At 45.7% G+C, this 26,587-nt stretch overlaps 1 protein-coding gene across 1 annotated transcript in view; it reads left to right on the top strand.

The window, feature by feature from the left end:
• Nucleotides 1-5,401: 5,401 nt before the first annotated feature.
• The window catches only part of doc2b (double C2-like domains, beta), a 108,516-nt gene continuing 87,330 nt past the window's right edge, over nt 5,402-26,587 (top strand). The window contains exon 1 of the mRNA XM_056411439.1: nt 5,402-6,123. Within this exon, the coding sequence (XP_056267414.1) occupies nt 5,787-6,123 (337 nt within the window). The 5' untranslated portion in view covers nt 5,402-5,786. The remainder of the gene's footprint in view (nt 6,124-26,587) is intronic.

The following is a 26,587-nucleotide window of genomic DNA, read 5'->3' as shown; positions in this document are numbered from 1 at the left end:
GGATGTATGGGTATGGTTATGGATGAATGGAGCTCAGGAACACAGCCTCCGTTTGAAGTTACTGCTCACATGTCTTGTTGGGAAGCAAATAGGAGAGAAGCAAATAGGTTCACAACGACCCAAAAGAGAAACAAACCGTCCACAGAAAGACACAAAACTACCAATTAGAGACACAACAAGACGCACAACAACGAAGGGACCAAAAAGGACTGCAAAGTAAAATGACTGAAAAAGCAAAGAGATGCAAAACAACAAAAAAGAGAAACAAAACGACCACAAACAGATACAAAATGAAATCACGGGATGAGAAACGAGCCGTAAGACACACAAAAGGACAACAAAGAGATGCAAAATGACTACAAAGTAATGGAAAACAATCTATAAGACACAGAAAAGGACCACAAAGAGAAGCAACATGTCCACAAAGATGCAAAACGATAACAATGAGATACAAAACAACAACAAACAGATGCAAAATGACCTGTGAGACACATAAAAGGACAACAAAGTGTTGCAAAACGATTACAAATAGATACCAGACGGCCCATAAGACACACAAAAGGACTTCAAAGAGAAGCAAAAGGACTACAAAATAATGAAAAAACCACCTCTATGACACAGACATGGCCACAAAGATGCAAAATCACTTCATAGAGATACAAAAACAACAACAAACAGATGAGAAACGACCCATAAGACACAACAATGACCATCATGAGATGCAAAGCAATCACAAGACGTAAAACAACTCCAAAGAGATGCAAAACGACCCATAAGAGACACATAAGGACAACAAAGAGACACACAATGACACATAAGGACAGCAAAGAGACACACAATGACACATAAGGACAGCAAAGAGACACACAATGACACATAAGGACAACAAAGAGACACACAATGACACATAAGGACAACAAAGAGACACACAATGACACATAAGGACAGCAAAGAGACACACAATGACACATAAGGACAACAAAGAGACACACAATGACACATAAGGACAGCAAAGAGACACACAATGACACACAAGGACAACAAAGAGACACAATGACACATAAGGACAACAAAGAGACACACAATGACACATAAGGACAACAGAGACACACAATGACACATAAGGACAACAAAGAGACACACAATGACCACAAAGATCCCCCCCCCCTGCCCTGATCAAATGAATGAATCTTTTGTTTGTGGCCACTAGAGGGCGCGGTCAGCCGACACATGAGAGACACGCTGACTGTGAGTCAACTTCCTCTTTCAAATGCATTTCTTAATGCATTTGAAAAAGATGCAAAATGGCAAAAGGACGCACACGACGACCACAACGCGATGCAAAAGGACCACAGTGATGCAAAACATCAACAAAAAGATGCAAAACAACAACAAAGACATTCAAAACGACCCAAAAGAAGCGACCCTTTTGAAACGCACACATTCACGAAGAAGGTTGATCCAAACCAAAAAAACAAAAAAACCCTGTTCATTCTGCGTTGCGCAACATTCTCCAGCCGTCATGAGGGTCGTTATGCAGGGGCCACACTGGTCAAGGTCCCTCCTGAGGGGCCGAGGCTCCTCGGAGCTCGTTAGGAGGTCATCAGGTTCCTGCAGACGGGGAAGAGGTCGTTGACCCTGCTCCTTTCTTCTTCTCCGTTCACTCTCCTGCTGCAGATGACAACAGTGTAAACTAGAGCGGGCACTCGGTAGAGCGCATACCTTCTCATATCACTAGATTGGGCATTGAATTATTAACATTTTGGCATTAGTTGCATGCCAATTGGATAAAAATTGACCGTGCTATGGTAAAAAGAAGATTTTGACCTTTCCATGACCTTAACCTTTGACCCGATCGATCCCAAAATCTAATCAAATGGTCCCCGGATAATAACCAATCATCCCACCAAATTCCATGTGATTCAAGAAGATTTGACCTGTTCATGACCTTTGACCTTGACCTTTGACCCGATCAATCCCAAAATCTAATCAACTGGTCCCCGGATAATAACCAATCATCCCACCAAATTTCATGCGATTCGGTTTAAAACTTTTTGAGTTATGCGAGTAACACACATACAAATAAATAAATAAATAAATAAATACACGGCGATCAAAACACAACCTTCCGCATTTTCAATGCGAAGGTAACGACGACTGCTAACTGCCATTTAGCTGAGAGGAGTCTCTCTCTCTCTCTCTCTCCCCCTCTCTCTCTCTCCCCCTCTCTCAGAAGCTAATGATCAAGCATGCAGCTTAATAACAAAAGAAGAAGAGAGCAGCTCAAAGCTGAATCAGCGGAGACATCAGGGTGCACGGGCTGGGGTTATTATTACTATTAATTATTCACGGAGTGGGACCAAAGTCGTGACACGAGGAGAAACCGTTTATTGTTTTTGACCGACATGCATTTCACAATACAATGCTCATCTTCACAGTTTTTCAACATAATTTCTATGAGTTAAGATGGAAAATATGTTGAAATTGTGAAAACAATGCCGGTTTAAATGCCGGCCTGTTGGGACCCACAATCCGATGGAGGTGAGCACGACGAGGGCCTCGCTGCAGCGTGGGGGTTCTCCTGTTGGCCCCCGGGGGCCTCTCCCCCGTCTGGTAATCACACGGTTCACCGTGTCACCGCTGAGCAGGAACACTCAGGGGACTCGGAGGCCTCGTGCCCTTTGTGCACTTTGTCCTTCAGTCCTCATGCTGGGAATCATGAACTGTTTAAACAAGTCTGAATGTAAGAAATCAACGGGAAATTAATGGGTGATAAACATCAGTCACGTGTTTTGAAAAGGTGTCGACGGGATCAGACAGAGGAGAGGAAGAAGCAGTGTGGCCTCCTTGTTACCGACTTACATCTTCATTTCAGACGAGGGAGCTAAGGGGCGAGCTAACAAGCAAGCTAACTAGCGAGCTAACGACAGAGCTAAAAAGCGAGCTAACGAGGGAGCTAACGAAGGAGCTAATGAGGGAGCTAACAAGCAAACTAACGAGCGAGCTAACAAGCAAGCTAACGAGGGAGCTAACAAACAAGCTAACGAGGGTGATAACTTACAAGCTAACAAGGAAGCTAACGTTGGAGCTAATGAGGGAACTAACAAGCAAACTAATGAGGGAGCTAACGAGGGAGTTAACGAGCGAGCTAACGAGCAAACTAACGAGGAAGCTAACGAGCGAGCTAACTAACGAGGAAGCTAACGAGCGAGCTAATGAGCAAACTAACGAGGAAGCTAACGAGCGAGCTAACGAGCAAACTAACGAGGAAGCTAACGAGCAAACTAACGAGGAAGCTAACGAGCGAGCCACCCATTGAGAGTTTGCCATTCATTTCTGATCGTGGTGGGAGAGGAACAGGTGTGTGTTTTTGTTCCAGTCCGATTTAAAATACAATCCCAACACTTTTCTCAAGTCGTCCGAAAACAATAATCCCGTCACGCTAACTGGATTATTACAAAGCATCCGGTTTGTAAAGTCTCACTATTTTCTTTTGGGCAATAATGTAACCATAGAGGGAATATAAATTCATAACTTTGTGAACGAAAACGTTCCGTGCAAAAACTGTGAACGCCTCGTTGTTTCTCACAAGAGAACCTCTTTGTTGTCTTTGCGTGACTCGACGGCGCCGTCATCACCCACAGACAACATGGCCGCCAGGCTGTTTGTATGAAGGAGCAGAAGCCTCAGAGGGAGGAGTCCTCTGCCCCGGGCGGCACGTTTAATGTGCGGCCTGTTCATACTTGAGGCCCTTCATATTGAAGCGTCTTGGCCCCCGGGCCCCTCCTCTGCGGGCGCGGCGTGATGGAAGTGAGTTTCTTTGGCGCTTCTTTTGAAGAAACGGGTCTGGAGGATTTACGGAGCCGCTTTTAAAAGGCCACTAAGTCTGCTCAAAGGAATGAGTCCTAAAAACTGGGAAAACGAAAAGATTTTAACATTTAGTTTCACGATATGAAAACAGGTCAGTGAAACCCAGCTGGTAAACACTTTCTATTACGGTGCTTGAATTAAGTATTAATACAACAGTTAATACAACCATTATGAGTACTTATAACATGCATATTAATATAATTTTTGTCAAGATGATAAAAGCGTTAATTGCATTACAAAGACATTTATTGTCACATTATAAAACATTTATAATCACTTGTTAACACTAATAAAAGCCTTATGAGTTTCTTTTAATGGTTTAAAATCACATTACACACACATTTATTGTTTAACCAACTTTAGTAATGTAGCATTGTTAAGTGTGTACTCTTAAGGATTTATCTAGAGTAATTAATACATTATAATGCATGTTTTGGCTGTAACGTGTTTGTTTTGGGTAATTATGTTGTTTAGAAGATAAACAGATTAAAGAAACACCTGCAGCGCCGGCAGCTGCCACTAGCGGGCGCTGCGTCATCTGTGAATGGGTGAAACGTGGCGGCAGACCTGCGGCAGGCGGCTGGGGGGGAGGGGGGGTCTGCAGGGAGAGCCCCCCCATGGGCGAAGGAGCCTCTTTGTGACACAATGTGAGTAACAGGGACAGTGTCGCGCGCTTTCCCGTCAAAACAATGGCAGCGCGATAATAAAAAAAACGCTCGTGCAGGAATTTGAACCCAGAAGTCTCCGTGACTCCTGGCGTCCGTCGAGAGGAACAGGTGGTCTCACCTGCACGCGCGCCTCCTAACGAGCCGTCACGGCTCGTTACGGCGCGCTCTCAACGTCAACCCGACGAGTTGCGCGCGCGGTGACGACGCGTTGCACGAGGGTCGCGGATTCCCACCGACGACCCGACCGAGTCAAAAGCAACAGGTGGTGGAGCAATTATAGAAGCGCTTTAGGCATTTTGGAGCCTGGGGCTGAGTGGCAACATTGATCTCAAGGGTGTGTGTGTGTGTGTGTGTGTGTGTGTGTGTGTGTGTGTGTGCGCGTGTGTGTGTCTGTATGTGTGTGTGTGTGTGTGTCTTTTTAAGTGGTTGCATAAAAAATTACGGAATCCATCACTGAACTCAAAATCCTTCATTTGCATAAAGTTTTCTCTGGTCCCCAAAAAAACCCCCAAATAATATCCTGGACGAAGAATCCCCCCCCCCCCCTAAAAAACACAAAGCATCACTTCCTCCCACCGAGGTGAACGCGACGCCCACAAGTCCGTCCGGCGCCGCGGCCCCGACAGATGGACGGAGTTAATATCATAATTAGCACCATTGGGCCGACGGGTTCCTGTTTACCGCTCGGTTGCTAGTCAGTGACATCAGCTGATCCCTCCCTCCGTCCTCTCTCTCTCTCTCTCTCTCTCTCTCTCTCTCTCTCTCTCTCTCTCTCTCTCTCTCTCTCTCTCTCTCTCTCTCTCTGATAGGCGGTGCAGGCGTGGGCAGTGTGGGGGTAGAGGAAGAGGAGCGAGCGGGGAAGGGTAGGTAGTGGTGCGTGAGGCTGTCAGACGGCGTGCTCTGGGTCTGCGGACGGGGGGACAGCAGCAGCACCGGACCTCCGGACCTCCACGTAGACCCGGTGTGACCTCCACAGACCACCCGGACCGCCCGGACCCTGACCGCTCGGACCCGGACCGCTCGGACCCGGACCGCTCGGACCCGGACCCAGGTCAAAACGCCCTCCCAGGAGGAACTAGACAAAAAACGGGACGAGGCAAGAGGAGGAACGAGGGGGGTGGCGGGCTAGTTTTGTTTACCTTCCTTTTTTCTCTTCTTCCAGTTTTCGCGCTTTGTTGTTGTTGTTGTTGGTGGGGGGGGGGGGGGGGTGAGTCGTGGACTAAGGGGCTCCCGGGCTGGACCGCATGCATGACACAACGCAGAGGCGAGAAGCCCGCCATCAGCATCCAGGAGCACATGGCCATCGACGTGTGCCCCGGCCCCATCCAGCCCATCAAGCAGATCTCAGACTACTTCCCCCGGTACCCGCGGGGCCCCCCCCCCGCCGCGCCCCTCCGGCCCCCGAGCCCGGCCCTCTCCACCTCCTCCTCCGCCTCCACCTCCTCCCCGGCCACCGCCGCCGCCGAAAGCGACCGCCCCAATGAGGATAAACCGGACCGGGCTGGGGCCGGAGCCGCCGCCTCCTCTCCGAGCGCCAGGAGGGACGAGGACCCCGACGTGGAGGGCTACGACTCGGACGACTCCAGTGAGTTACCCCCTTCCAGCCGACTCCATCCCACTGCTGACCAACGTGTGTGTGTGTGTGTGTGTGTGTGTGTCTCTTTCTCTTATTCCTGCATCTCCATTTTATTTTGTGTATTTTTTTTGGGGGCCACCGGTTGCCAGGCGTCCCTCCAGCCGTCTGGCTTCATCTTCTCTCGGCTCCCCCCCCCCCCCCCCCTCCCCATCTCTTCCTACCTCCAATAACCTGCCGTGTGTGTGTGTGTGTGTGTGGGTCGCTGCAGCGAACTCTTTCCCTCTCAGTCGAACACACACAGACAACTGTTGCTGAATACAGCTCCCCCCTCCTCCTCCTCCTCCTCATAGATATGTGCCATTTTATTGGCGCAAATGACTACATGTGTGTGTGTAGGTGTGTGCGTGTGTGTGTGTGTGTGTGCATTTCTTCGTCCGCCGCTGCCGATCGGCTGAATGATTCGCGGCTTCTTGGTGAAGCTTCACGTTCATCTCAGTTCTCAGAGTCTCGTCTGTTTCTTTGTGTTGCTTTCCAGAGCATGAAGCTCTGTGTGTGTGTGTGTGTGTGTGTGTGTGTGTGTGCGTGTCCATATCCGTCTGAGGCTCCTACGCTGAATGTCGCTCCTTTTTCATTCTAACAGGTTTTTGAGCGGATGAATAATAATAATGTAAATTAACGGCGCGGCTTCATGGGAGCAATAACTGTTCCTACGGAATCTCTTTTTTTTAAACGGTTTAATCTCGACGGACAAATTGATGAAACGCTTTCCGTCTCCAGACGAAACCTCAACAGGTTGAACTCGAGTCCCGACTCCTGAGGAAGCGACTCTGCTCGGCTGGCCGGTGACTGCCGGTTAACGCGCGACGGCAAAGCGGCTTCTCCCGGAGTTAATCCAGCATGGGGGTTAGGCCATCTCTAATCCAGAACTGGACCGGCAGAGCGGCAGAGGGGGGGGGGGGGGGTGGTAGGGAGCAGATGTTGCTCTATAACAGGGGTCAGGAACCTTTTTGACTGGGAGAGCCATAAAAGCCAAATATTTCTAAATGTATTTCATTAAGAGCCATATCGTATTCTTAACGTATAATAAATGAAATATGTCTTGCTTTTAATGCGATTCTGGTGCTGCATGATGCTGGGGGGGGGGGGGGGGGGGGTGCAGGTGACGCGAGCGGAGAAGTGTTAACGCGACACGTAGAGACAGAGTGACACGCTGCTGTGGAGACGATCAACAACAGACGTTTAGTTTAATAACAGAACAAAGACGTCTTGAAGAAAGGGACCTGACGTGACTGCTGCTGTGATCTGGCGCGATAGAGACAATTACAGAGTGGCGGGCGGAGATATTTTTATTATTTTTAACTCAAACTCAAAAGAGCCATATGTCGTCACCGGAAGAGCCGTATGTGGCTCGCGAGCCACAGGTTCCCCACCGCTGCTGGTTCTTCTGGGTTTTTGCTCATTGGTTCTTTTTTTATTTTTTCGCCGATCATAACGCAACGTTTCTTTTTTTCTTCTTCTCTCTCTCTCCCTTGAACGTCTTTGGCCGGCGCCGCGTGAAGCGCGTGGGAGTTTAAATAATCAAACTGCAAAGTGACACTTCTGAGAGCTGGAAACCCAGAAGACAGCAAAACGACGGCGGCCATTGTTTAAAAAAATTATTGTCGCTTTTTCGACAACAACAACAAAAAACCTGAAGATCGCCGTGAAGAAATCCACGAGCTCTCGACCCGCTGCAGATCCAACCCTCGCGGCGCCTTCCAGGCAGACGCCGCTCGTCCGATGAGTAGCGAAGCCGGCGGTTCCATCCCCGGAAGCGGACCGCTCGCCGATCGTGGTTCTGGACCGTGGAGGATCAGAAGGACTCGAGCGTCGGTTCGGTTCTGGTGTTCAAGGAAGTGTGAAGGATTAAAACTTCGCTCTCTAGCCATCGATAAACAAAAAAACTACTTTCATGACCTGCAGAGCGAGAGCGACGACACGAGACAGGAAGTGAGAGACCGCGTCGCGGATACCCGCGACGCCCTCTAGGGGCCGTTGAGGGTACGAAGAATGTTCGGAAGTCATCGGATCTACAAGTAAAATCTCACAAACGTCGCGAGAATACAAAGTTAAACATTTACAACAGAGAGGTTTTACATTTGTAAGAGAAATATTCAGAATATTAATAACAGTAACTGACTTTCGAGTATTGGCATTCGAAACCCTTTTGCCTTCAGACGAGAGGGAGGGCACGACGCACCGAGGGCCTTTTAAAGGTCTCCTCTCGGGGCCGTCGAGGGCAGAAGGAATGTTTCGTCAGCGATCGAATTTACAAGATTAAAGTAGCAAATCTACGAGTAAAAAAACTCACGAATTGGCGCGAGTACAAAGTCGTAGATTAGAGCGACGTCCCAGAGAGAAGCGTCCCGGTGTTTGTCAAGGTCTTAAAACATCTGGATGAAACATGAACGTTCTGCTGCTCTCGTCTCGATGACAGCGGCCGTCCAATCGGCTGTTAGGCTTCATCCTATTGGTTGATGACCCCCCCCGCCCCCCCCCCCCGAGGCTCATCTCCATCCTCCCTTATAATAAGGCAATTACACACAAACATCTGCCGCCGCGTCATCTTCATGACTTGACCATCACCCGAAGAGTCCTCGGCGACGCCGGTTGATTGCAACGTCAACTTCCACCCCCCCCCCCCCCCACAACAAGAATAATGAAGACCAGCCCATAGGAGCGTCTTGGTAACCATGGTAGCAACCGATTGTAATTCAAAGAAATATCCGACGGGTTGTATAGAGTCGCCGGCGTGCTTATCGCCTCCGGCTGATGAGACCGATGCAGGCGGACGCGTCACTACATCAATAAATAAAGAGCAGGTGACGATCCCGAGACGACGGCGCCGGGCTTCGTGTTTAACGTCCGGCGTTGAAACGAGATGGCGTGAAGCGCCACCGGACAGACGGGTCCCGGAGGACGCGGCCAGAGGACCCTCTCCCTCGTTAAGATTCGAGCCGCGTGGAAGGACGTCGGCCTGAAGGACGGCGGAACACCCCCCCACACGCCACATCGCTCCTGGCAACGGGGGGGGGGACATCCTCCACGCTCGCCAGAGGAACCTGCCGGCTAATCTGCATAGCAGCAGCATTACGTGACTCAACCTTTTAATTCAAGCTGAAAAGTGCATCACACACCGAGTGTCCCGGCTCCCCCGCGACGGGTTGTGTGTGTGTGTGTGTGTGTGTGTGGTGTGTGTGTGTGTCTGTGTGTGTGGAGAGGATCTCTGCCACATCAATTCATGGCCGTTAGTCGTGGGTGTGGAGGGTCGCTCACTCCCGGTCGCGGCCCACATGGCGGAGCAGGCTCCTGTGTTTCTGGGAGATAAGACTCGAGTGTGTGTGTGTGTGTGTGTGTGTGTGTGTGTGTGTGTGTGTGTGTGTGTGCGCATGCAGGACTCCCCCGAGATGTCTCGCTCTGGCAGAGCGCCGCCGTCTCCTCAGCACGGGACTTGAGCTGCATTGTTTCCTTTAAAACCGTATACTTCAGATGTTGTTGTTGTTGTTGTTGAGGATAACTTGTATTTGTTTCCCAGGATATTTCCTTTTTTTATTATTATTATCAAATGAGTATGTTTACACGCCTACTAATATTCCACTATTCTTCCATATACAAGAAGCCATTCATATAATCATCAATCAAAAAGCTATGTTTTAAAATTGTAATTTATCAGATTTATTTATATTTAGATCGAATATATATATATATATATAAAGCAAACAATGATAATCATCATTGGATTTGAACAAAATGTATATATATATATATTTTCTTTTTCTTTCTTTTCTTCCAAAAAATAAAAACTTTATATATATATATATACAGCAAACAATGATAATCATCATTGGATTGCAACAACATTAATATCTAAATATATATATCTTTCTTTCTTTTCTTTCTAAAATGATACACATATATATATATTCACAATTAAAAAAAAATACAAAAAAATTTATATATATATATATATAAAACGTTGTTTGTTTGGCAATTTCAGTTGAACATAGATGACGTGAAGTGTGGAGAGCGACAGCTACAGAACAAGACGAGAGCTGAGGCCGGTGTGATATACAATAATACTGTAATATGTCTGCATGCACATAAGTGCACCACGTGCACCCCCCCCCCCCCCCCCACCGAGAGGAACCACCGCTCCATGCTAACTCCATAGCATGTTGCTACACCCAGAGCACCCGATGATTCCAGTGTCTCTGACCGATGGGATGACCTCCCCTGGAAACTCTGCGTGTATCCCTTTAAGAGCAGAGGAGCCATCTGTTGCCTCAGACCAAAAGCCATTCCCAGACCTTCACTTAACAGGGGGGGGGGGGGGGAATCAATCCACTTGAAGCCCCCCCGAGTCTCATAACGCTCCGCTCGATGTAGAGAGTGATTTTTTTTCTCTCCCGCCACAGCAGAACCCCATCAAGAGTCCAGGGCAGGCCGCCGCCGCCGCCGCCTCGTCCTCGTGGCCAAGCGGGGGCCACATGTTCATGCCAGGCTCTCGTTACGGGATGTTATTGCTGCTGCTACGACTCAAGAGGAGTTATTTATAATGCCAGATCCAGAGCTCGCGTTGCGTCACGATGATGCCAGCTGTTAGACGGGTCCGTTCAGCTCCATTCTGGCTTCGGTTTGTCTCATTCTGCATGAACGCGCCGAGGGGGTGTGTTTAAATACTGGTGGTTCATTAACAGGGAGGGGGGGGGGGCATTAATGCAAATATAAAATATCCACCTATCAGTTTAAACTCCATGCGCCTGAAGAAGAAGTCACTTCTCCTCCATTTGCCGACGTTACATCCGATCACTTGTGTTCCCACGGGATGAGCAGAACTTCACGACCTCATCCACCACGGCAGAGAGTGGGCACTCCCGCTTCCCGCCTCTTTGTCCTTTGGTGTAAAGTGTGTGTGTGTGTGTGTGTGTACTTTAATGAGGCCACACTAAAGGATACGTGCGAAAGCTCCCAGCTTTTTTTTTTTTTTTTGAACTGTTACATCTGATTTTCCTTTGTGGATGAAGAGCGCTTCACGGCGGCGTCCTGAAACCCGAGAGTTCACAGGACGGGGAGGAGAAATATCATATCAGACAAAAACACGCGTGAGGACGTTTAGAAAACTGCAAACCGCAATTTCATTTTCTTGCTTTTTTCAAGTTCCGATCAAACCGCTGCAAACTGGCCGGTGAAGAAACTCGTTTTAGAAGAATATTTGTACGATTTTATTATTATTATTGGGAATGAGTGAAGGCAGAGGAGCTATTGGACTACTGATGCTCAGTTGTGCTGGGTGTGTGAACTATTTGCTAACGTGCTAGCCACAGTGTGTGTTTAACGGGTGTCCGCCATCTTGTTTGAGCGTTCCTCCGCCCCCTAGTGGCCACAATTGGTTGATGAAACTTTAATAATGTCAAAAAAAATCTTTTGTTTTTTGTGTTTTGAGAATTATTGCTGAATTTGACTGCTTTAAACAAACTGTACGCTTTGCTGTTTGTATTAATGTTATTCGTCAACTCAGCCTGGTTCCACTTCAAAGGGGTCAGAGGTCAAAGTCCTGTAAGCCGGCTCACTAACCCCAATTTAAACCCGTTTGACTCTCAAAGGACGTAGTTATAAGAGCGAGGCTAGCCTCAATAGTTTTACAGTTACCCCCCCCCCCCCCCCCAATTGTTTCTCTGTATTTGTTGCAAGATGCTGAGACCTAACGCCTCGTGGCCACGAGGGGAACTGCAGCATAAGCCCCTGCTGCATTTAGCCACAGCGGTCGATTTGTGGCTCGAATGAAGACTTTCTAAAACCATGGTTACGCCATCTGCACGCGAACACCGACTGTGGAATAAACAGACCCACGTACCAGGTCCACATCTGGAATATACACAGTATCACAAGATCAAAGACCGATATTTTGAGCCAATGGAATCGGCGGAACAGACTTTTTGTTTTAAGGAAGACGGGAAATACTGCCCACCTCGTCTCTCTCCACAGCTCTGGTTGAAAAGGAAAATCAATTGTTCTTGGAATCCCCCCCTGTGCATCCCGGAAGGGATTCCTGATTGGAAAGTAGCTCCGAATAACAACGACGTTCATCGTTTTTCTCCTCCACATAAAAAAAAGAAACGTTCTTCTATTTAACGTTTAAAAATATCTGAACATATTTAAGTTAGATTTGTCGTGTTCTGCTTTCAGTAACACAGCTGTGTCTGTGAAGTATATATATATATATATATTAATAAACTTCTTTGTTGGGATTTTCTCAACGGCCCAGCAGAATAAGTCCAGCTTTGATCGGATATATACTTTTATTTATATATATATATATATATATATGTATATATATATATCTATATCTATATATAGATATATGTATTTATATTTATATATATCAATAGATATACATATACTGTATATATATATATGTATATATATGTATATATATATCTATATATAGATATATGTATTTATATATATATATCTATAGATATACATATATATATATATATACAGATATGTATATATATATCTATATAAGTACAGCATTGATCGGATATATACTTTTATGTATATATATATATATATATACATATACATATGTATATATATATATACATATGTATATATTTATATACTTATAAACACAAGTTTGTTCTTACTCGTTCCAAAAAGCCTTTTCCTCCTTTCCTCCCTGAGAAAAGGGGGGGGGGGGGGGGTGAGTGTCGCGCTGTAAATGTTTCGCGGAGCCTCGACAAACACCAGCCGGGCGGGACGACTTCCTGGCGTAGGCGTCGTGTGTGTTTTCTTTATTGCTCCGCTGGATTTGATTTCCTTGGAGTGTGTGTGTGTGTGTGTGTGTGTGTGGGGGGTCTTGCTACATGGTCTCCAGACAACTGCAGGCTCAAAGGTTTTAATCCTCTAATCACACCGTAATAACGATACGCAGACATCTAATTTATTTCATGGTAATTCGGTGTATTGTCATTTAGAGTCGTGGCGAAGGAACAAAGGTCGACTGTAATGTCGCGGGCGGTCGATATTTTCAGTTCATTGCTTTACGTTTTGGTATTGTTGAGAGATGGAAACTGTTTGGAAAAGGGAAGCTTATTTGAGAAAATGTAAATACTTGGCAAGTGGTTGGAGAGACCAGCTGTCAATCAACCTGACCTCCAGCCAGCTGGAACCAGAGCGAACACCTCCAATGCATCTCTGATGCAACCGATGCGTGAACGTTGGTTTCCATCCACCTGTCTGTATGCGTGTTATCAATCGAGAAAGGTCAAGGAGTGAGAGGGTGAGGGTAGCGTAAATATCGCGAAAGAAAAAAACCTTTATGCTTGGCCGACTTTTTTAAGTGGTTAAAATATGAAAAACAATAAATCAAACCGACTCACAGAAAACTGGATTCACTTGTGGCTCAGGGTGCGTTTCTATTTTATTTCAGTTTTCTTTTGGGTGATTTGATGACAGCAACTGTTGATGCTGACGCTGCGGTGAGCGGATGGAGACTCGCGATCATTTGTAATCGTTTTTTTGGTGCAGATTCTCTGGAAATGTGTTGAACATCTGCCCCACGTCTTTAATAGAAACCTAACATGCAGTGTGTGTTGCTATCAGATGGCTATTAGAATATGATATACCTTATTTAGATTGTGTTTTTATGTTTTTTGCCAGATAGTAAAGACAAACTAATGACATGTCCCAAATGTTCATCCTCTGGGGACCATCAATGTGCTCATTAATTCGGTATTATTTCTTCTTTTTATGTGAAAAATCTGCCTTTATTGAATTCGACCAACAATAATACTGTATTGTATGACTTGTTAGGCTCAAATGAGACACTAAAACTCTGAGCATCTGTTCTGAATGAAACAAGGCAGCAGCCCCCGTTGACAGGCAGAGTGACACTGATCTCACAGCGTGGCAAATCAAGCGCTTCTCGCAGTATCGCGTGACATTTAATCTTCTTGTTGAGCATCAAAAGCGCGTTTAGTATGCACACTGCGACTCCAATAACGTCTAAATACCACCACGCCAACATAAAGATCCGTGACTCGTCCGCTCCTGGCCTCCCCACGAGGGAGCAGAGCGCGAGTCATCGCTCTATGGAGCCACGGGGCTGCAGGAATCTCTCAGAAGGCACGAAAAATGTGTATTTTTTCCATGTAAGTTCATCATAAATGCCTCTAAACCGCCATTGTAACTGAAAGAAAGTTGGTAGAAGAACTTCACACAAGTTTGAGCTTGTGTTGGGGTTCTCCTCTCAGTTAGGGTGCCCATTTAAAAACAATTCTTATCTTGAAAATAATAACACAATAATAAAGTGCTTTTCTTTTAAAAGGAGTTTCACAACAGCTCATACAAAAGCACGTTCTCTAGTTTTATATTTAGCATAATTAAAGCTCCTTTTAGCGCAGCTTTTTGAAAACAAGGATAAATTGACACTGCGCACGTTGACTTGTTGCTTCTGCATATTCACGTGCACGCCGACGCTGTCCTCTGGCCGCCAATGATACATTTACAGGGACGAGCGACTTCCTTTCAAATCCCTCTAAATGCGTTCTTATCAGCTTGTTGAGATTAAATATTTGACTCTGGGACTCGGTTAGTTCCAGCTGTTCTCCGTCCTGCTTCACGTGTACTCATCTTGATTCACAGTGATGGACGGATAGTTCAGTGGTCGGCTAACGGTTGAGTGGACGGGTGAATTAATGGATTGACAGTTGGATGGATGAATGGATGGATGGACGGGCGGAGGGAAGGATGGCTGGCTGAATGGTTGGATAGGGGATGGACGGAAGGATGGGAGGTATGATTGAGGGGATGGGTCAATGGACGGGTGGATTGGCAGTTGGATGGATGAATGGGTGAATGATTTGATAGTGGATGGTTGAAGGGGTGAATAGATACAGTAGATGGAAGGACAGTTGGATGGATAAATGGGCGGAGGGAAGAATGTCTGGCTGAATGATTGGATAGTGGATGGGTGAATGATTGGATAGTGGATGGGTCAATGGGGGAATTAATGGACAGTTGGATGGATGAATTGATGAATAGATGGATGGATGTGCAGAGGGAATGATGGCTGGCTGAATGGATTGGATAGTGGATGGATGGAAGGGTGGGAGGTATGATTGATTGGATGGGTCAATGGGTGAATGGATGGATTGGCAGTTGGATGGATGAATGGGTGAATGGATGGATGGTGGAGGGATGGGCAGAGAGAAGCATAGCTGGCTGAATGATTGGATAGTGGGTGGAAGGATGGGAGGTGTGATGAATGGCTTGATTCACAGCCACTTTGAGGCGTCCTCATTCACTCGGCGGTTCGTCGCGATAACGCCGCGCCGCTGCTCGCCCTCGCGCTGCTCGCCAGCGCATTACCGGCCGCCGTCGACTTGAGCGCGCGTCACGAAAACAACACATCGATAATCCTCGAACATATAAACTGCTGTGAGGCGGAGTGAACGTTTGATGGAAATAGCGTTTGTTGTGGCGGCGCCGCCGTGAAGACATCAGACGATACCGCCATGAAAGGCGTCCGTCTGATCGCAGGCGTCCGTAGAACAAACTTTTCTCAAAGCTTCTGTCTTTTCAAACTACTTCAAGGTCGCCACAGCAAGTGCTTTTCTTCTTCTCCTGTTCGAGAACCACTGGCACAGAGAATCCACCGTCGTTCCCCAAAGCGCCGTCACTGGGATCCGCCATGACTACAGGGGAGGAGGGATTTGGGAGAAAAGAAAAACGCAAATGGGCCAATCGAGAGCCATCGTAAGAGTACCATATGGTCGTTTGGTGACAGCTGAGTATTGATAGTATTTTATCGATACTAGTACACTTTTTGACACTGCTTATCGATACTCGTATTGGTTCTTGGTGATTATTTTAAGGAATCAAATGAGCAGCAAAACAGGATTTCCAACATCTTTCAAGTAGATTCTCAGCTAAACAATTATCTGAGTGATCGGCTCTCATTGGTTATCCCTCATCTACTGATAATCAAACTCTGTATGACATCACTCACATTTCCTGCGGTGGAAAAATGAGCATTTCTGCAGGTTGTTTTTCCGCTTGTTGTGTTGAGCAGCTGCCGTTCCCTCCCTTTTACTCGTGAGGGTTTTATTACGGAGTTCTCAGCGTCTACTCGAGTCAAATGAAGCCTCGCTTTGAATCGTGTTCTCCTCTCTGACAAAGAGAGAAAGAGAGACAAAGAGACAGAGACAGAGAGACAAAGAGACAGAGAGACAACGAGACAGAGAGACAAAGAGACAGAGAGACAGAGAGACAGAGAGACAAAGAGACAGAGACAAAGAGAGAGAGAGACAAAGAGAGAGAGAGACAGAGAGACAAAGAGACAGAGACAGAGAGACAACGAGACAGAGAGACAAAGAGACAGAGAGACAGAGAGACAAAGAGACAGAGAGACAAAGAGAGAGAGAGACAAAGAGACAAAGAGACAGAGAGAGACAAAGAGACAGAGAGACAGAGAGACAAAGAGACAGAGAGACAGAGAGAGGAGCTTTGAGAGGAGGACATCTCACCATCGGCCTTCTGGAGTCCTGTAGAAACAGGGCAGTGTGTAGATATAAACGGCTTATTCGAAGGTAACAACAAAAAAAGTTGATTATACACCAAAGAAAATATAGTCGTCGATATCATATTTTTTTCGATAGATATCCCCTTCAATCGTACACACTTCCTCCGGCAGGAAAGAAACGCAAGAACAAAGTGGGTTTCATCCGACGGTCGGGTTTCTCAAAATTGCACTTGAACACAACCCTTGAGAACTCTGTTACTTTCCACTGGGTTTAATAGTTTAACATAGAGAGTGGGAAAAGGCCCGCATCTCTTCGCTCATCTCCCTGGTTGATTAGCATTTGTTGTCATCGCACCAGGTAGAAATCTGCATCTCACTGAGGACAAAAATCCCACACAGCGCTCCAAACTATATTTCAAGAGTCAGCGTCATCGCTCCACTTCCAGGAACCGACGCTGCGAGAGTTTCAAAGGTTCGACTCCCCGCAGGTGCTTATCTTTCCGAGTGTGGGTTCTGAATCATGACGTCTCTGCAAGTCTTAGTTTCTTTTGGATTTGGTGTTCGTCGTAAACATGCGGCATAACTCCTACGCGAACAAAACCATCCAAGTATTTCATCCCGTCTTCAGCGAGTTTTGAAGTCATTGATTGAGAGATCTTGGAAAACCCTCAGTGTTCAGTGGTGACGGATTTATTTCCGCTCTCTGACATCGGGATTCAGTTCTTAGTTTATTTTTTATTGTTGCAAGCTTATGCTGCGAGGGTGTCCTTAATCCCGGTCGCTTCGATCATCCGCTCCGAATCGCTCTGCTCCCCGCCTTGACTGGTTTTATTGGGAAGAGACACCCACACACAGATTGATCCAAGCTGAGGCCGATTCCACCTCAACCTGGCACGGTTCTGACCCAGTGTGTGGAGCTTTGCTCACTGGTCCAGGACGTACTGGATCTCGTTTTTGCTGCACGCTCTGAACTTCCTTCTAGTTTTCCTTAATCAGGTCGAGAATCCCCCGCGGTGTCCAGCCGAACAACAGTTCAAAGGGAGAAAAATACGTGGAGGCCCGGGGAACCAGAGAATCAAGCCATTTATTCCAATTATGTTCATCTTCGCTATTAAAAATTTACGAATCATAGACTTCAAAGTCTTATTCAGACGCTCCACCAGACCGTCGGTGCACGCTGGCTCGAATAGACTTGATGCTCAGTAACCCGTGAAATTCTCTCAGTGTTCTTGACGTGAACCGGGCGCCCTGGTCAGTCAGAATCTCTTTCGGGATTCCGACTCGGGAGATGACCTTTAACAGCGCCTGCGCGACACTCTTTGCAAAAATGCACCAACTGACCATCACTTCTTCTCACTTTGTTTGAAAGTCGAGCGTAGAGCATCATCCCGAGACTGCTCAGGGGGGAAATCTTCCATGGAGTGAAACCGGCGGAGCCTCCTGTGGAGACTCTGCCGGTTCCCCCTCCCCGCCTGCTGTGTCGGACAACCTCGCATCACCTCTGAGCACGGCGCGCATACTGCATGACCCTGAACGCACCCCCACAGCCTGTCCCGTTAATTTGTTAAACCCCGGCCAATCTGTTCCCAAGATTACATGGTGCGTAAGGCGGGAGCTAACCGCAACCGTAACCTTGTGCATCTCACCCCCGTGTGTCTAATTTCCACTGATACTCGTAAATGTCTCCGTGCACACGGCTCATTTCCACCCACAACGCCTCCACCAACGCCCCGGGCCGAACCCGGCTTCGGTGGATCAAAGACTGCGTACAGCCCGAGTACACCCCTGGATTGTTACCGGAACGCGGTACGTCTCTCCTGGACCGGGGGACGGTGTTGCAGAGCCGGCCACCTGTAGGGTGCCGGACGTGGTCAGTGGATCGGGGACCTGAGGGAGGGGTACTGGCCCCAGAACTGGGGGGATGAATCGACACGTGGTCCAATGCCAAGGTGCCGTGATGCGGTGATGGCGGATCCACGCCGCCGTTCGGGCCGGCATCCCACCCATGAACTGCTCCCCCCCCGGGTCGCAGCCAGAAGAGGCAGGAGCCGGACTGCCCCCTCGGCCACGGGCCGGCCAGCCGCCCCCGCTGTCGCCTCGAATGAGTCCAGGAATGAGTGCGCGTCGTCCGCTGCGGTCACCGTGCGTTGAGCCGCCGCCGGCGGAGCTGCAGCTGCCCGGGAGGCGATCCGCTCCAATCTGCCTCTCGGCCTGGTCCTGGAGAACCCCCAGGAACCGCTTGTTTGTCTACGCCTTCACTCGATGCGTGGTCGCGATCCCCCGCGAGCATCTGCCCCATATTTATCTCAAGCACAACGCCTCACCGGGGTATTCTCCACCCGCGGAAATGACATTGGAATTATCAAAGCCCGCCGATATCAGAAGCATTCAAAAGACATTTAATTGTATAATTGAGTTGAGAAATGACATAATTTCATCTCCTAACGCAGCCATCGAGCTCTCAAAGTCAGACCCTGAGGTTCAGCTCTCTTTTAAGTGCGCGGACAAAGGCGACCACTCGGCGCCATCGGCAACAACACATTGTTTGTGCGTGCGGCCCATACCAACCGGCTGATTTTCCCTTCAAAGCGAATCATGCTTCGGCTTGATTTTGTTGTGCGCTCTGACGCAGGGGAAGCGGTCAGGAACAGGAAGTGTGATGAATAAAGAGCGCTGCTCGGGTGCTTGAGTCATCTGGGAGTTTTCCCTGATTCAACCTCGCACTGACCAAATGTGTCTTTATTTTGCCACGATCCCCGCCACGAGTGTGCGTTGAGAATATTCCTGGAGCTCTTTTCTTTGGGGGCCATTGCATTGTATTTGTTCTAATATCTCCTTGTGTTTTATAATGCACTGATTGGCTACCCTGAACAGCCAATCAGAGAAATATAGAGAAACTAGAGACTGAGACACAAACTCATGTTTACAATGTTTACTGAGGAAATACATCAAGAGAGAAGTAGAGTCATTATATAGACTTCTATACAACCAGAGGAGTCGCCCCCTGGTGGTCAGTAGAGAGAATACAGCCTCAACATATGAAGGATATACTTTTATACAACCAGAAGATTTGCCCCCCGGTGGTCAGTAGAGAGAATGCAGCTTTAACACATGAAGCATAGACTTCTATACAACCAGAGGATACACCCCCTGGTGGTCAGGAGAGATATTGTGGGTTATTTGACATGAATCACCGGTTTCACTTTGCAGAACAAAAGGTTGACTCCCGAATGTGACCCTGGTGGTCAGTAATGAGAATGTAGCCTCAACACATGAAGCATATACTTCTAAACAGCCATGTGATTTCCCCCCTGGTGGTCAGTATATAGAATGCAGATTTAACACATGAAGCATTGACTTCTATACAACCAGAGGAGTCACCTCCTGGTGGTCAGTAGAGAGAATGCAGCCTCACCACATGTATCATAGACTTATATACAACCAGAGGAGTGGCCCTCAGTCTTTTCAGTACAAGTCAGTGCTGAAGTCCCCTCGCTCTTCCTAGTTCACGACTACTAGTACTAGAAGTGAACCACTCGTTTCCAGTGTCACTCTCCATCGACTCAGCTGCATCTGCTGAAGCCTCCCGAAACTAGCGATTGAAATGTCTCTCCACCCCCCTCTGGATTGTCGGAGAGAGCGTGACATTGAATGCTCGTAATAAAGAAACGCTTCGGGTTGTGCATGTTGAGCCTTTGCCAGCCGGTGTGAACATTAAAACTAGAGTAACGTATGTAACTACAGCTCTGGATGACTTCCAGATGCATTGTGTTGCCATCAACGCAGCTAAATGCTGCCGGCAGTGGGGGGTAAAGTGAGAATCAAGTGACTCATTATGGCCCGAGACCCTGAAACACTCTCAAACAAACATATTAACCATCCCGCATACGGCTGTGTAACAAAACAGTTTTAGTGATACGAGTATATGGTATTATCTTCGAGAGAGCAACATTTCTCTTCCTATTTTTATGCACGGGGAGCACTTTAAATTATTTGACAACACTGCTGACTCGAAAAATCAAGTCATCAGTTTTTCCACGACAAGGCAAGGCAAGGCAAGGCAAGTTTATTTATATAGCACATTTCATACATGAATGCAATTCAAAGTGCTTTACAAAAAATAGATCAAGAATAAGAAATAAAAAAAAAAAGGAATACAAAGTGCATCAAAGTAACAATTTAAAAAGGCATAAAAGCATAAAAGAAGATTAATAAAAGAAAAAATAAAGATAAAAATCTAAGTGCAAAGAATCATTCCTTCTGTCGTTGTCTTATTATTTCAGGATTAATACAAGATTCAATTTAAGGCAATGGAGAACATAAACGTTTTTAGCCTGTTTTTGAAAGTAGTAAGAGTTGGTGCAGATCTAAGCTCTTCCGGAAGTTTGTTCCAACTGTGTGTGGCATAATAACTGAATGCTGCTTCACCATGTTTTGTTTTAACCCTGGGAACAGTTAGCAGACCGGCCCCAGATGACCTAAGAGGCCTAGAGGGTTCATAAGGTGGAAGCAAGTCAGAGATATATTTTGGACCTACACCATTTAGAGATTTATAAACGAGCAGCAGTATTTTGAAGTCGATTCTCTGATGTACTGGTAGCCAATGCAGAGACCTGAGAATGGGTGTAATGTGTTCAACTTTCTTAGTCTTTGTTAGGACTCTGGCAGCTGCATTTTGTATAAGTTGTAGTTGTCGTAGTGCTTTTTTGTTGAGACCTGAAAAAAGACTATTACAATAGTCTAACCTACTGGAGATGAAGGCGTGAATTAGTTTTTCTAAATCTTGTTTGGACATAAATCCTCTAATTCTTGCTATATTTTTTAGATGGTAATAGGCTGATTTTGTTATTGATTTGATGTGGGTATTAAAATTCAGATCCGAATCAATTATAACACCTAAATTTTTAACTTGATTTTTCGACTTTAAAGAAAGGGAGTCCAGATGAGCACAAACTTTCAGCCTTTCTTCTTTAGCACCAAACACAATTATCTCGGTTTTATTTTCATTTAGTTGGAGGAAATTTTGGCACATCCAATCATTGATTTGGTCTGTGCACTGACGCAGTAAGTCTATGGAAGCATAGTCACTTGGTGAGAGAGCTATGTATAGTTGAGTGTCGTCCGCATAATTATGGTAAGCGATTTTGTTATTTTGCATAATTCTGCCTAAGGGGAGCATGTAGAGGTTGAATAGAAGAGGCCCAAGGATTGAACCTTGTGGAACTCCACACGTCATGTTAGTCCGCTCAGATACATAGTTGCCAATGGAGACAAAATAGTCCCTGTCTTGTAGGTAGGACTTGAACCAGTCTAGGACCGTACCAGAGAGTCCAACCCAGTTTTTTAGTCTGTCTAGAAGTATTGAATGGTCGACAGTATCAAATGCAGCGCTAAGATCCAATAACACTAGGATAGAAATTTTGCCAGAATCAGTGTTTATGCGAATATCATTTAGAACCTTAGTGAGAGCAGTTTCAGTGCTGTGATGGGGTCGAAATCCGGATTGGTATTTGTCTAAGATACCATTTGAGGTTAAAAAGTTGCTAAGTTGCTGATAGACGACCTTTTCTATTATTTTACTTATAAAGGGTAGATTTGATATAGGTCTGTAGTTGCTAAGTACAGTAGCGTCTAGGTTACATTTCTTTAGTAGAGGCTTAATAACTGCTGTTTTCAAAGCCTTTGGAAAAATGCCAGATTGGAGAGAGCTGTTAACTATTTGCAGTAAGTCTGTTGCTAAGCAGGTAAAAACCTTTTTAAAAAAGCTTGTGGGCAAAGGATCAAGACAACAGGTAGATAGCTTAAGAAGTTGCACAGTTTCCTCCAGAGTTTTGTAGTCAATTGCGTTAAACTGTGTCATGTTTATTAAACTACTTTTGTGTGACTGTGGTGGTGATATCATTTTTTTGTTTAACATAGAAATATTTATGGCTTGTCTGATGTTTAGAATTTTATCCCTAAAAAAGAAAGCGAACTCATTGCATTTATCAGTGGATAGGAGTTCAGGGGCTATTGGTGCCGGGGGTTTAGTCAGCCTATCAACAGTGGCAAATAAAGTGCGTGCATTATTAGTGTTTTTGTTAATGATGTCAGAGAAAAAGGATTGTCTAGCACTTCTCAGTTCTAGATTGTAAAGATTAAGTCTCTCTTTTAAGATGTCATGGTGAATCTGGAGTTTAGTTTTTCGCCATTTTCGCTCAGCTTTCCGGCACTCTTTTTTCTGTATTTTTACAGATGCAGCATTTCTCCACGGTGCTTTTTGCTTACCAGAAATTAATTTAACCTTAGCAGGTGCAATGGTATCTATAACATTCACAATCTTAGCATTGAAATTATCTAGAAAACCATTAACAGAGGTTGAGGTGAAAGCTGGTGACAGAGAGATAGTTTCCATGAACAGTGCGCAAGTATTCTCATTGATATATCGTTTTTTAACAATTTCCGATCTACTATGAATGTCAGGAATAATGGACATTTCAAAGAAGATACAAAGATGATCGGACAAAGCAACATCAATAGCAGTAAGAAATGATGACTTACAACCCTTTGTGATAAATAAATCTAAAGTGTGCCCCCGATTGTGGGTGGGCCCGGAGACATGTTGATACAGTCCAAAGGTGTCAAGTAAGTTATTAAGTTCTTTGGTATTGTTGTCATTGGGGTTATCCATATGAATGTTAAAATCTCCTGATATAGACAGACAGTCATATTCCATGGATACTATGGACAGCAGTTCAGCAAATTCATCAAAGAAACTTCCAGAATGTTTTGGGGTCTGTAAATAATCAGTAGTAAAACACGAGGGGAACATTTCAGAACAGCAGCAAGATACTCAAATGAAAAAAGTCCCCAAATGATATCTGCCTACATTGAAACACATCTGAAAATATAACAGCAACTCCTTCCCCCTTCTTTTCTACTGGGGCATCAATGAAGTAAAAATTTGGGGTTGATTCAGTAAGAACAGCCGCTCTGTTATTCATATCAAGCCAGGTCTCAGTAAGGAACATGAAATCTAATTCATAACGAGTAATCAGGTCATTGATTAGAAAAGACTTATTCGATAACGATCTTACATTAAGTAATGCAGCTTTTATGGTTTTAGTGACAGGCAGTAGAGAAATAATAGACTGTTGGGGAACAGCTATTAGGTTTGCTGTAGTTTCAGTATATCTTAAGTGCTGATAGTTTTTTCTAGCGGTAATCCTGACACCAGGATGGGACGCTGGGGTGCAAGTCTCTTCACAGGTTGACAGAGAGACAAAGAGACAGAGAGACAGAGAGACAAAGAGACAGAGAGACAAAGAGACAGAGAGACAGAGAGACAAAGAGACAGAGAGACAAAGAGACAGAGAGACAGAGAGACAAAGAGACAGAGAGACAAAGAGACAGAGAGACAAAGAGACAGAGAGACAGAGAGACAAAGAGACAGAGAGACAAAGAGACAGAGAGAGGAGCTTTGAGAGGAGGACATCTCACCATCGGCCTTCTGGAGTCCTGTAGAAACAGGGCAGTGTGTAGATATAAACGGCTTATTCGAAGGTAACAACAAAAAAAGTTGATTATACACCAAAGAAAATATAGTCGTCGATATCATATTTTTTTCGATAGATATCCCCTTCAATCGTACACACTTCCTCCGGCAGGAAAGAAACGCAAGAACAAAGTGGGTTTCATCCGACGGTCGGGTTTCTCAAAATTGCACTTGACCACAACCCTTGAGAACTCTGTTACTTTCCACTGGGTTTAATAGTTTAACATAGAGAGTGGGAAAAGGCCCGCATCTCTTCGCTCATCTCCCTGGTTGATTAGCATTTGTTGTCATCGCACCAGGTAGAAATCTGCATCTCACTGAGAACAAAAATCCCACACAGCGCTCCAAACTATATTTCAAGAGTCAGCGTCATCGCTCCACTTCCAGGAACCGACGCTGCGAGAGTTTCAAAGGTTCGACTCCTCGCAGGTGCTTATCTTTCCGAGTGTTGGTTCTGAATCATGACGTCTCTGCAAGTCTTAGTTTCTTTTGGATTTGGTGTTAGTCGTAAACATGCGGCATAACTCCTACGCGAACAAAACCATCCAAGTATTTCATCCCGTCTTCAGCGAGTTTTGAAGTCATTGATTGAGAGATCTTGGAAAACCATCAGTGTTCAGTGGTGACGGATTTATTTCCGCTCTCTGACATCGGGATTCAGTTCTTAGTTTATTTTTTATTGTTGCAAGTTTATGCTGCGAGGGTGTCCTTAATCCCGGTCGCTTCGATCATCCGCTCGAAAAATCAAGTCATCAGTTTTTCCACGATTGATTTAATCTGCGGTTAAATTAAAAGCTGGTTGACATGCAGGGCGAGGTCCTCGCCATGTCGGAATATGAAACGCAACAGAGGAGCCAGCATCCCGTGAGGTCATGATCCAACAGACGTGTCATTGCGTGTTCTCCAGCACACACAAAGAAATGACTCATTGGATGAACTCAATTAAATTGTTGGCAGGTTTTCCATCCAATAATTATATGCGACTCCAACTCAAATTTAGCACATCAGTGCAATAAAATGTAATTAAGTTAGTCCAACTCATTTGTATCAAATACATCTAAAATAAAATAACGATATTCATTAAATTAAATTAATTTGTGTTTGTCCAACTCAAAATATAAACTAACTAACTAAAAAAAGATGCAAACTACACACAGAAGGAACGCCCCGACTGGGAATTGAACCCACGACCCTCTGGCTGTGAGGCGACAGTGCTAGCCACTACACCACCATACAGCCATGAAAGTGTCTTCACCTCATGTAAACAACTGATTTTCAGCTGGCGCATGCGCAAAGGGTCGTCCTCAATGAAACACATTTATTTTGAGTTGATATGCACATCATCTAACCTAAATAAATCTAATAAATGAAAGTATTCATACATTTTGTGTTACACCCATTAAATATAAATATCTATTTTTGTAATTGATTTATTTAAATGTATCAAACAATATTTAAATGTGTCACCTCGAAGAAGGGCTTGAATCGTTTTTTTTAGTGCGTGTTCTTTCCCCTCTTCGGTCGTCTATTAGTCCGCCCAGAGAATCGGTGCACCGGTACTTTGCAGCACCGCTTTGTTGCGCAACACCATGTTCACATTCAATTCAATTCAATTCAGTTTATTTGTATAGCCCAATTTCACAAATTACAAATTTGTCTCGGAGTGCTTTACAATCTGTACACATAGACATCCCTGCCCCAAAACCTCACATCGGACCAGGAAAAACTCCCAAATAACCCTTCAGGGGAAAAAGGAAGAAACCTGCAGGAGAGCAACAGAGGAGGATCCCTCTCCTAGGATGGACAGATGCAATAGATGTAATGTGTACAGAAGGACAGATTTAGAGTTAAAATACATTCAATGAATATGACAGAGTGTATGAATAGTTCATAGTAGGCATATTCCACGATGGAGACCTCCACGATCCATCAGGCAGATGGCGGTGGGGAGGAGGAGGGCGGAGTCTCAACAGGACAGTGGCGTAGTCATGAGCAGGAATTCCACGACCCAGACGATCCATCAGGCAAATAGGATCTATGCCGTCTCATAGGGTCCGATGACCCCATGAGACGAAAGTCAAAAGGACTTCCGGGAGAAAGCAGAGTTAGTAACGTGTGATTGAGAGATGAAAATTCATCCTTAAGGAGAGAAAAAGAGGAGATAGGTACTCAGTGCATCCTAAAACGTCCCCGGCAGCTATAAGCCTATAGCAGCATATCAAGGGGCTGGACCAGGGCAAACCTGATTCAGCCCTAACTATAAGCTCTGTCAAAGAGGAAGGTCTTAAGTCTACTCTAAACGAGGTGACTGTGTCTGCCTCCCGGACTGAAATTGGAAGCTGGTTCCATAAAAGAGGAGCTTGATAACTAAA

Source organism: Pseudoliparis swirei, chromosome 3 (assembly GCF_029220125.1).
Source record: "Pseudoliparis swirei isolate HS2019 ecotype Mariana Trench chromosome 3, NWPU_hadal_v1, whole genome shotgun sequence".
In the NCBI taxonomy this organism is placed as follows: Eukaryota; Metazoa; Chordata; class Actinopteri; order Perciformes; family Liparidae; genus Pseudoliparis; species Pseudoliparis swirei.
Note: the sequence above shows the minus strand (reverse complement) of the source record. Positions and strands in the feature narration are given on the sequence as shown.